The 12,478-nt window shown below is 41.7% G+C and overlaps 1 protein-coding gene across 1 annotated transcript; it reads left to right on the top strand.

Annotated features, from left to right (window-relative positions):
- Nucleotides 1-9,023: 9,023 nt before the first annotated feature.
- Nucleotides 9,024-12,274, top strand: LOC132540236 (thyroid receptor-interacting protein 11-like). Its single transcript, XM_060196998.1, has one exon. It carries the CDS (start codon nt 9,024-9,026, stop codon nt 12,168-12,170), a length of 3,147 nt encoding a protein of 1,048 aa, XP_060052981.1. The 3' UTR covers nt 12,171-12,274.
- The last annotated feature ends 204 nt before the right edge of the window (nt 12,275-12,478 follow it).

Raw genomic sequence — 12,478 nt, 5'->3', positions numbered from 1 at the left:
GCCCATGTTCAGCGGGGAAGCAATTACAGAAGCCCGACCCTCTACCTTCTGCAACCCTCAACGACCCTGGGTCCATGCTCCCAGAGGGCTAGAGAATGGGAAGGCTATCATGGGAGAGGGTGGGTTATGGGGATTGGGTGGTGGGAATTGTGTGGAGTTGTACCCCTCCTACCTTATGCTTTTGTTCACTAATCCTTTCTTAAATAAAAAATTAAAAAAAAAAAAAACAGCATGGTACTGGAACAAAAATAGGCACACAGACCAGTGGAACAGAACTGAAAGCCCAGAAGTAAATCCCAACACCTATGGACATCTAATCTTTGATAAGGGGACCCAAAGGATTAAATGGAAAAAGGAGGCTCTCTTCAATAAATGGTGCTGGGAAAACTGGGTTGAAACATGCAGAAGAATGAAATTGAACCACTTTATCTCACCAGAAACAAAAATCAACTCCAAATGGATCAAAGACCTAGATGTCAGACCAGAAACAATCAAATACTTAGAGGAAAACATTGGTAAAACACTTTCCCACATACACCTCAAGGACATCTTTGATGAATCAAACCCAATTGCAAGGAAGACTAAAGCAGAAACAAACCAATGGGACTACATCAAATTGAAAAGCTTCTGTACATCCAAAGAAACTATTAAACAAACATAGAGACCCCTCACAGAATGGGAGAAGATCTTCACATGCCAGACATCAGCCAAGAAACTAATCACCAAAATATATAAAGAGCTCAGCAAACTTAGCACCAAAAAAGCAAATGACCACATCCAAAAATGGGCAGAGGATATGAACAAAACATTCACCTCAGAGGAGATCCAAAAGGCTAACAAACATATGAAAAACTGCTCTAGGTCACTGATTGTCAGAGAAATGCAAATTAAGACAACACTAAGATACCACCTCACTTCTATAAAAATGGTATACATCAAAAAGGACAGCAGCAACAAATGCTGGAGAGGATGTGGGGACAGAGGAACCCTTTTACGTTGCTGGTGGGAATGTAAATTGGTACAGCCTCTGTTGTTAAAATTTGTAGGCTCTTGCCGGGCGGGCTAGCTTCACGGGTGGGTTACAGAGAGGACCAGAGACGTACGGCTGGGCAGGGAAGCTGTATTTCTTTATTCAGGAACAACGATTCATAAACTAAGACAAACTAATCACCAAACAGAACTCTGTTGTCTCTTTGCGGCGGTACAAGCATTCTCTCTTACTCTGGAACTCAGGAACTCAGGAACTCTGGCGGGGTTCTCCGGGCGGGGCCAAGCGGGCCCGCGAAATTTAACTGGACTGATCCAATTCTCTTGGTGGGGGAGAACTAGAACCCAATGTAAAGCATACAACAGTTCCCCCTTTTCTTTTAACTAAATGACTACAGTATCAAGGGTGTGGGGTGAACAGAAACCTATATCGTACAGGCATTTGTATAAAAAGACTGGCACAAACATGGAGAAACATGCAAGCAAGTGACAAGAACCAGTGTACTGCCAAGGGAAGGCCTGAGGGGGCCATATCTGCCTCTGTGAGGAAAACTTTATCAGCTTAAAAAAAAACATTTCTTGCCTCTGGGGGGCGTACTTTCCTCGATGGGCATTTACATGGGGGTGGGGAACAGCCTAGAGTCCCAAAGGCAGCTGGCTGCAACTTACTTACTATGAAACAAAACTTGTTATTAGCATATTTCTAATAGAGAAGGAATTTGAGACTTTTACATATCAACAACGTCTTTTAACCTTTTGTTACACCCATTCAAGATGGAGACACACCCTAGTTGTGGGCAGGAAAGGAAACCTCAGGCATGAGAATAATTAGCATAGCCATTGTGTGATCTATCATTTCTAATAGAGAAGGTAATGGAGAGTTTTACATATCAACAAGTCTATTTAACCTTTTGTTTAGACCAACTTAGTTAAAATATATTGATTGTTAACTAATTTTTACCTCAGACTTTAAATGTAAGTTAATTTTATCTTTATGAGAATTACGTTGAAAAGCTTTTTCATTTAACTTTGACTAGTAAGAATTTAGCCTTAAAGTTACTGTTTACCAAACTTTAAACATACACATAAACATGGTCATTAATACACAAGGAGAGAAACCTTTGTTACGAAGATATGTCATTTTAAACACGAATTTAGATATGTACTGTCTTAGTTGTTGGGGGGGGTTCATCATCTGGAGGTGGCTTCCCGCACAGCTTTACTTCTAGGAATTGCAGGTTGCGATCTCTGCACAAATCTCTGCGTACTCCAGCTTGTCTGCCTTCAGACCGGACCGGCGGCTGGAGATCTCGTGTGCCCAGTTTCGGCAGGGAGCCCGGGGGTCCGGGAGGCCCGGGATCATTCCAGAATTTATAGCAAGAGGGCAGGCAAGCCATCATTGTAGAAGGCGTGGGCCTAGGTGCCCAGGGGTGGCGGCCATGATAGGCCGCCGTGGCCCTGCCCCATGGCCCTGTTATGTCTACTGCCCTGCTCGCAGTGGCCGAGCAGTGTGGAGGGATCACACGCCCAGTGCCCTGCGCCACGCGGTGGAGAGCCGGCTCCTGTGGGCTGGCCTCGGGCTCTTGCGTGTTGGCATCGGGCTCCAGAGTGTTGGCATCGGGCTCCAGCGTGTTGGCGTCAGGCTCCAGCGTGTTGGCGTTGGGCTCCAGCGTGTTGGCGTCGGGCTCTTGCGTGTTGGCATCGGGCTCTTGTGTGGTGGCATCGGGCTCCTGTGGGCTGTGGGGCTGCGGGGCTGCGGGCGCGGTGCGTGGGGTTGTCTGGGTGCAGCTGGCTGGCTGGCTGCTTAACCAGGTGGAAACAGCAGCTCCGTGCCTTGCCTCCCGCCCGCTGGCTATTCCCGCTGGCTGTTCTGAGTTCGCCAGAGCGAGTGGAAACCACAGAGTGGTCCAGAGATAAATGTTCCAGAAACAGCAAAACAGTCTCGTGAAGAAAGAGCAGAGGCCTTTGGAGATCTCTTCACAAGCAGAAGAGAAGGCCATAGTGCATAGGTAGCCAAATTGTCTTTACTTATCTGAGAGATGTGCAGGTCAGGTCCACGTGGGCGCCATTTGTTGTTAAAATTTCGGCGGGTCTGGCCGGGCTAGCTAGCTTCACGGGCGGGTAACAGAGACGACCAGAGATGTACAGCTGGGCAGGGAAGCTGTATTTCTTTATTCAGGAACAACAATTCATAAACTAAGACAAACTAATCACCAAACAGAACTCTGTTGTCTCTTTGCGGCAGCACAAGCATTCTCTCTTACTCTGGAACTCAGGAACTCAGGAACTCTGGCGGGGTTCCTCGGGGCGGGGACAAGCGGGCCCGCAAAATTTAACTGGACTGATCCAATTCTCTTGGCGGGGGAGAACTAGAACCCAATGTAAAGCATACAACAAGCCTCTGTGGAGAACAGTCTGGAAACTATCAGAAGGCTAGACATGGACCTTCCAAATGATCCAGTAATTCCTCTCCTGGGGTTATACCCCAAGGACTCCATAACACCCAACCAAAAAGAGGTGTGTACTCCTATGTTCATAGCAGCACAATTCATAATAGCTAAAACCTGGAAGCAACCCAGGTGCCCAACAACAGATGAGTGGCTGAGAAAGCTGTGGTATATATACACAATGGAATACTATGCAGCTATCAAGAACAATGAACCCACCTTCTCTGACCCATCTTGGACAGAGCTAGAAGGAATTATGTTAAGTGAACTAAGTCAGAAAGATAAAGATGAGTATGGGATGATCCCACTCATCAACAGAAGTTGATTAAGAATATCTGAAAGGGAAACTAAAAGCAGGACCTGATCAAATTGTAAGTAGGGCACCAAAGTAAAAACCCAGTGGTGAGGGGTAGATATGCAGCTTCCTGGGCCAGTGGGGGGTGGGAGTGGGTGGGAGGGATGGGTCACAGTCCTTTGGTGGTGGGAATGGTGTTTATGTACACTCCTAGCAAAATGTAGACATATAAATCAGTAGTTAATTAATATGAGGGGGGAAATCAATTGTATGTCTCAAAGTTTCTCAAAACACAAACTGAATCTTTTTAATATATAGGCTGTGTATTTGATATGCGGACTCGCTCAAAAGCCTAGACCAAGTAGATCAGAAGCATCCAATAGCACAGCTATATATAAGATACTGGATATTGTACAGCAAACCCTAACAAAAGGACTTTTCAAAGTTAACCCAATTACCAAATAATGTGATGATAACATTAACTATCCATTGTCTTTTTGAACCCTAAGACAGCAGGAACCTCACATCTCCACTACAGAGCTCCTACTTCCCCCAGTCCTGGAACCCTTGGATAGGGCCCACTTTCCCAGATGTGTCTCCCAATCCAAACAAAATAATATTGCATCCGCCGATCACAACCTAACCAACACAACGATTGCCACCTCAACATGCTTCACCTCAGACTGTGTCCAGAGACTTCACGTGTGGAATGACAACCCTTCAGCTTCATTACTCGGGTGAGACCTTTCCTTTAATAGTACACTCTAATTTCATCTCAGGTAGTTCACTTTCTAACAAAGTGCCATAACATAGATATACACCAGTTTCTGTGAGAGAGAGCTTATGTGCACACGTATCTATAAACTACTGCAAAATATATACCTGAAAGTAGTAGTACACTAGAGTTTGCAGTGAGTACCTCCCTAACACTTCCTCTCCACTATTCCAAGCTTGGGATCCATGATTGCTCAACAAATTGTTTGGCTTCGTATGTTAACTCTCTTTTCAATCACCAGGTTCCAGATTCCACCAGGATGCTGGCCAGGCTTCCCTGGATTGAAGACCCACCAATGTGTCCTGGAGCTCAGCTTCCCCAGAGACACACCTTACTAGGGAAAGAGAGAGGCAGACTGGGAGTATGGACCGACCAGTCAATGCCCATGTTCAGCGGGGAAGCAATTACAGAAGCCAGACCTTCTACCTTCTGCAACCCTCAACGACCCTGGGTCCATGCTCCCAGAGGGCTAGAGAATGGGAAAGCTATCATGGGAGGGGGTGGGTTATGGAGATTGGGTGGTGGGAATTGTGTGGAGTTGTACCCCTCCTACCTTATGTTTTTGTTCATTAATCCTTTCTTAAATAAAAAATTAAAACAAAATGACTTAGAAGAAGAGGAACAAAAGAATACTAAAGTAACCAGAAGTACTAAAGCACCTAAAGTTAGGGCATAAATAAATAACATTTAAAAAAAAAAGAACCATACAAAAGACCATTTAAAGGACCAAGACAAAATGGCTGGAATTTGAAGAGACTTAATTATGTGAGATGAGTAGGAAAGATAAACACAAAAATACTGATCAATTCATTAATATCTGGAAAAAACAACCCAAACAGAAGCAAACAAAATTATGAGACTCCTTTCCTTAATTCTGAATCTGATGGGAAAATTATCTAGCCTTGATAGTTCTACTTTTCTAAGTGAGTCCTCCAGGTTTAAGCTCCCACCAAACATATTGGAAGGATTTTTTGTTCTGTGATGTCTTTCCCTTTTTTAAAAAATTTTTTTTTATACTTATTTATTTATTTTTCTTTTGTTGCCCTTGTTGGTTTTTATTGTGGTTGCAGTCATTACTGTTGTTATTGATGTCGTTGTTGTTGGATAGGACAGAGAGAAATGGAGAGAGGAGGGGAAGACAGAGAGGGGGAGAGAAAGATAGACACCTGCAGACCCGCTTCACCACCTGTGAAGCGACTCCCCTGCAGGTGGGGGTCTTTCCCTTTTTCTATCTTTGTCTTTTCCTCTTCCTCTCTGAAAGAGTTAGCTTGAAGTGCTGAAACCCCAGAAGCAACAATGAAACTCTTAATCCCAAAGACTGTGGTTACTATTTTTCTGGTTGTTTAAATAACTTTCTCACTCTTTAAATTCTATCTTCCTACTGCTTTTGTTTTGTAATAGTTTATGTTTTTACTATATCCACTGGTGATTATGATCTCTTTGTCACTGATCACGTTTCATTATTGACCAATTAAATAAATTTTAATAAAAAAACTCTTGTTATTTCTTAGTTGTCTGTATTCACATCTAGTTTGTTTATTCATTGTATATTTTACAAGTTTGAATTCACTATGATGGCCTTTTGGGGGATACTCTTTTCCCTGATCCAGCTTTCTAGTTCTTTTTTCCAGCTATGATACCATCTCCCCAGACAATAACCTGGGTCCACCTGAACATTAGATATCAATAACCTGGGTCTACGTACACATTAGATGTCAGGTACAGGCAAAAACTAGTAAAGTTATGGGTCCCTTGGAATATACCTAAAATAGACTTGCCATCTTTTTCCAAAGTAGAGACTCCAAGTCTTCATCTGCAATGTTCTTTAGATTCATGGTTAGTCAACATTTCTTTCTACTTTATATCTTAACTTTTTCTCAGCCAACAGATTCCAGATGCTACCATGATGTCAAACAGACTTCCTTGGGTAAAAGACCCCACCATGTGTCTTGGAACCCCATTCTCCCCAGATCCCTGCCCCACTACGGAATGAGAGAGAGGCTGGAATATGGATCTACTGGCCAATGCCCATGTTTAGCAGGGAAGCAATTACAGAAGCCAGACCTTCCACCTTCTGCTCCCCATAGTGATCCTGAGTCCATACTCCCAGAGAAGTAAAGAATAGGAAAGCTACCAAGGAAGGAGATTGGATATGGAGTTCTGGTGGTGGGAATTGGGTGGAAATGTACCCTCTTATCTTATGATCCTATCAATATTTCCATTTTATAAATAAAAATTTAAAAAAATCTTTATTTGACCTCACTGATGTGTCCTGGAGCCCCACCGGAGCACTTGATGGAAATTTTGTGGAATTATACCCCTCTTATCCTATAGTCTTGTCAATATTTTTATTTTATAAATAATTTTTTTAAAAGATCATCATTTAAAGACTAGTTAAACTCAACAATATGAAAACAAATAACTACACTGAAAAATGGAGGGAGGACACAGGCAGAATCTTCTTTAAAGAAGAGATAAAAAAGGGCCAACAGACATTTGAAAAAATGCTCAAAGTCACTGATGTTCCTGGAAATGCAAGTAAAAACAACAACAAATGCTTTAACCTGTAAGAATGTTATACATCGGGAGTCAGGTGGTAATGCAGCAGGTTAAGCTCACATGGCGAAAAGCACAAGGACCGGCCTAAAGATCCCGGTTCCAGTCCCTGGCTCCCCACCTGCAGGGGAGTCGCTTCACAGGCAGTGAAGTGGGTCTGCATGTGTCTATCTTTCTCTCCTCTTCTCTATCTTCCCCTCCTTTCTCCATTTCTCTCTGTCCTATCTAACAATGACAACAACAATAACTACAACAATACAAAAAAACAAGGGCAACAAGAAGGAAAATAAATACTAAAAAAAATTTAATAAAAGAATGTTATACATCAGAAAAGAAAGAAAGACTAACCCTTAAAGGCAGAGATTGGGGAAGAAACTCTTCTACAATGCTGGAGGAAAAGTAAATTGACCCAACTTCTCTGGAAAACAGTATGGAGATTCATCATAACACTAGAGATGTGCTTACCGCATGACACAGCAGTTCCTCTCCTGAGGATATACTTAATTGAAGCCAAGATGCCTATCCAAAGAGACCTATTCACACCTATGTTCATAGCAGCACCATTTATAATATCTCAAATTTAGATCAACCCAGAAGCCCTATGACAGATGTATGCCTATGAAAATTGTGGTATATATACACAATGTTAAACTATGCAGTTGTAAAACATGTTGAAGTCATCTATTTTGCAAAACTTGATGGGATCCTGTTACGTGAAATAATCTAAAAAGACATGGGTTCATACTGATGGCTCTAATTGGTGGAACTTAAGAAACAATGACAGTAATGGAAATCATAAGGTGAAACCAGAACTAGGTGTGATGTATTGCGTCACAGAAAACTACTCTAGAGAAGGAAGGAAAGGGGTGGGAGGAAGGGGCATTATAGTCTTGGTGTGAGGTGAGGGAAGAGCATAAAGTCTTGCAGTGTACCTATTATAGAAAGAGGAGGGACTGTTCTGACGTTCCCACAATTGTACAGTACTGCGAACTCCAATTATAAATATAAAAATATATGAAGTGAGTGAAAGCAGAAAGAAAATATTGAGCATTTAGTTGCTTTGGAGTTACTGCTTTATCCTTTTTACCTTTGCATACTTATTTTCAAAGGCAACATTACATTTTTTAATGTGACTTTTTATATATTCATGCATGTCTTATATATTCATGTATGTTTTATATATTCATGCATGACCTTTGCACTCTGTGGTGGAAAAGTAGTGAGGAGTAAATTAGACATTCTAGAAACAAGATCCAAAAAGTTGGGTTTGTAAACTATCTCTGTTTCTGAGTAGTGAGGTAAAATTATTGTGTGGCACTTAGCCTCTGCTCTTAGCTGTGAATGTTCTCGAAGTGTACAAAGGGAGGTAATATCTACCTCAGAAGGCTTTTGTGAGTATAAAATGAATTTCAGTGTGCATTAAATAAATTCCAACTATTTGCCAAAAACAGTGGAAGCATGTTATGAAGTATGGAAATATGAACCTGACTTGCATATTCACATTTTATTTGAGGAGACCCCTGGATAAATTCATGGCCAATGAAGTCTAAGCAATATTCAACGTGGCTATAAATTCCAGGTACTCTTCACCCTGCTTTCTGAAGAATGTTGTCTCTTACTCACCAAACCATCCCTCAGAACTCAGAGTCATGCATCTGCATTTTCAGGCAGAACCATTCAGCAGGTGGGAGCCCGCCTCTGAAAATGCCCCAGCTCACTTACCCTGTGAGCTGACCCCCATGTCTAGCCCCATATGGTATGCCCCAAAAGGGCCCCAAGTGCAGCCCCCCCCCAACCCCAACAAGTGCAAGCTTCCAGCCTAGTTGCCAAGCAACCCCTCCTGTGAGGTCAGCACTCTGATGTGTTGATCTGGAATCCTCTGGCCAGAGGGTCACTTGGCGGGATAGTCCCGCTTGTGGTGGATGCTTCTCTCTGAGCTCAACTGTTCACCTATGAATCCTCGATGTTGTGGCTAGGAAACCTGCGCTCTGTCTTCGGCCAGACTCTCAACCATGTTGAGGAAGGTCTGGCAACTATGACAGACCAGTTTTCCAATATGAGAAAGGACTGTGTGGCAGAGAACCTGGAGAACGAATTGGTGGAAACATCTCCTGCTCTGACACTTGAGCCTGCGACCTTCTGGTTAGATAATAAGAGCCCTGAGGCACTCCATAAGGGTCCAGAAGAGTTGTATGAGCCACCAGGGCTTCACATAGATCTGCCACTACCGCAAGAAGGCAGCCAGCTGGAAACAAAACGGATTCTTCTACTGGATAAGACTTGGATGCTGCAGCCAGCAGGCCAGCCTATGTGCACAGGAGCCAATGGAGCACCTATGACCACAGTGCCTGCAGCCTCACTAGGCTGTGACAACACTCAACAAGGCTCAGATGTCCACAACATAGCCACTGACTTCACTGACATATGTGCAAATTCATCTCAACAAGAACTAGCCAGGCTGACCTCTGAAGTCTCCAGACTACAATGTGAAGTGGGTCACTGGAGGCATATTGCACAGGGGCATACTATACACGGAGGCAAGATACCACAGCAAGATCAAGTATGCAAGTTAAAAAATAAAATTAAGAAACTAAAGCAGAGACAGAACAAGGAGATTGATAATTATCACTGTGAACTATCTGTTTTGAAAAATAAGTATCAGCATAACCTGGAAGAAGTCACGTTTCAACACCAAAAAGAAATGAAAGACTATGAAGGACGGATTGCCCAACTGGAGAGTCTTTTACAAGAGCGTGATTCCCAAATTATTGTGTCTTATCACACAGAAATTCACAAGAATGAAGAAACTATACACACATTGCAAGCTGAAAAAGAAAAGTCTTCAAAAATAATCCAAGAAATGGAAAAAACCATTAAAGTCCTAGGTGAAAAATTATCTTCAGATCAAGTTAATGCCAACCTTGCTCAAGAGAATTTAGCATTAAAGAAACATGTCCAGACTTTAGAGAAAGAGAAATCATCACTTAATCAACAAAAAGATCAACTTGAGACAACTTTCCTAAAAGTAAGTTATGAAAATGAAGTATTGAGAAGCTCAGTTGTAAAAGAAAAGGATCTGAATGCAGAAGTCAGTGACTTAAGACTTCACTTGGAGGCAAAGGAAAAAGAGTTAAAGGAAATCATCAGTGAAAAGGAAATCTTAAGAAGCAAATTACAAGAATTGGATAAGCAAAATGAAGAAACAGCAAAGCATTTGTTTTTGACTGTAGAACAGGTGAGAAAACAGCAGAATGACATCAATAAACTGAACAGAGAGCTCAAGGATGCTGAAAAGAGAGCTCAGGATCTAGAAAAGGAGAAAATGAACATTATTCAAGAGAAGGAAGCTATAATCAAAAACACGCAGCAAAACCTTTCAGAAATGAGACAGGTCAGTGAGGCTTTAAAGAAAACTGCTTCTGATTTTAAAGCAGATAAAGAAAATGCCATTTTAGCCTGTGAAGTCCTACTCCATCAGTTGGAAGAAGCAATTGCTCTTCACAAGCAGAATTCCCAGGAGAAAAAGAATCACGTGAAGGCTCTGGAAAGGAAAACAGCACAGCTGGAAACAGAATTGTGTGAGATCAGAAAGAAAAGTGCTGAAGAAGCCAAAGCCTATGAGGAAACTATTGAACAACTGTCAAATGTCTGTAATGCAAAAACCTCTAAGTTACAGCAAAAACATGATTGTTTAGTGAAAATAAATCAGGAGAAAGACCTTGAAATAGAACTCAAAAATAAAATTGCCAAGATGCATATGGATGATAGAGAAACTAAAACTATTTTATCATCTAGCTTAGAAGAGAAGAAGCACCTGACACAACTTCTAACTGAGAAAGAAGCAGCCCTCATTAAGCTGCAAGACCTAAATATGCAATTGTCTACTAGGGTTGAGAGAAGTAGCCATGACCTCCCTAATACAACTGTGCAAAATTTATCACAGAATATGCAAGGGAGAAACATAGGAATTGATGCCATGAAACAAAACTCTCAGGCCTTACCTACAGTGTTACAAGCAGCAACCATTGGAAATACACTTGAAGGGATTACCCAGGAGCAGTTTGAAAACATTCTGCAGCAACTTGGCAAAGTACAACAGCAGGTAAAGAAAATGGAAGAGTGGAAACGGCAAATCTTGATCAGGGTACATGGTATTCAATTTAAGTCAGTTCAAGTTCAGGAAGGGTTAAGAAAATCAGTACAGGACAAAGATGTCACCATTAAAGCTCTTCATCAAAGCAACCAACAGTTATCTGACGCCATCTCTAAGAGCTCATGTACCACAAGAAAGGAACGTCAACAAACTGAAGAAGAAAGGAGGCAAAGAAAAGAGACAGAACATAGTTTGCAAAACTCAGTTCACCAAAAGGAAGTCATGTTAAAGATCAAAAGTGATCAATTACTTGCTTTAAATGGAAATCTCGCACAAAGAATGAATGAAAACAAAGTTTTAAGAGAGGCAGAAGCAAACCTAAAGGGAAGAATAGCCGATTTAGAAATTTCTATTTATGAAATAAGAGGAGAAAACAAAAACCTACTAGAGCAGTGTAAGAAGGACAAAGTGAAGTGTCAAGAATTACAAAGGGATAATATTACTTTTTCTACTAGGATTCAAGAAAAAGAGTTTGAGTGTCATTCACTAAACAAAAAAGCATTTGCTCTTGAGCAGCAACTGAAAGTAAAAGAACAGGAGACGACTATGGTGGTCAATCACCTTTCAACAACAGAGAAGACACTGCATGTGATTCAAGAAGAGAAGGAACAACTTCTAGAGTCCTTAAACCAAAAGCAGACTGACAATTGTGCCCTCCAGGAGGAAATTCAACACTTACATAACCAAGAATTACAACTCAAACAAAAGATAGAAATGCTCTGTAGTACACAAAAGGAACTGATGGACATAGTTAACAACACAGAAGACAAAGTTGACAAAACACTCATCAGAAATCTCTTCATTGGTCATTTTAAAACTCCCCAAAACCAGCGTGTCCATGTACTAAGAATGATGGGGAACATCTTAGACATCAAGGAGGGGGAGTTAGAGGAGCTACTCTCTGAAGAACAGGATGGTATTATTAAGTGGATGACTGGATGGATTGTGACAGTCTAAAACTGTGACACCCCAGAGACCATGCCATCAACCTATGCCTAAAAATTGAACTTTTTCTGAAATTCCTAGAAGTAGACTCTTACTCACAAACTCTTACTCACAAAAACAAACTCTTACTCACAAAAGAGCACCCAGAAGTAGACTTGTAGGTATGAATGCACCAGAAAGTGTCCAACTAGAAAACATCTGAGATCTAATAGAAAACTAGGTGTGTCTCCATTTTTAGTCCCCTGTCTACTGCTGTACAGCTAGATTTGACAGGCTGGACCTGGGCCTCTTCTCCAAAAACTCCTATGATATTTATTACC

This window comes from Erinaceus europaeus, chromosome 9, assembly GCF_950295315.1.
Source record: "Erinaceus europaeus chromosome 9, mEriEur2.1, whole genome shotgun sequence".
Taxonomy (NCBI): Eukaryota; Metazoa; Chordata; class Mammalia; order Eulipotyphla; family Erinaceidae; genus Erinaceus; species Erinaceus europaeus.
The sequence above is the reverse complement of the archived record's forward strand: the minus strand, read 5'-3'. Positions and strand labels throughout refer to the sequence as shown.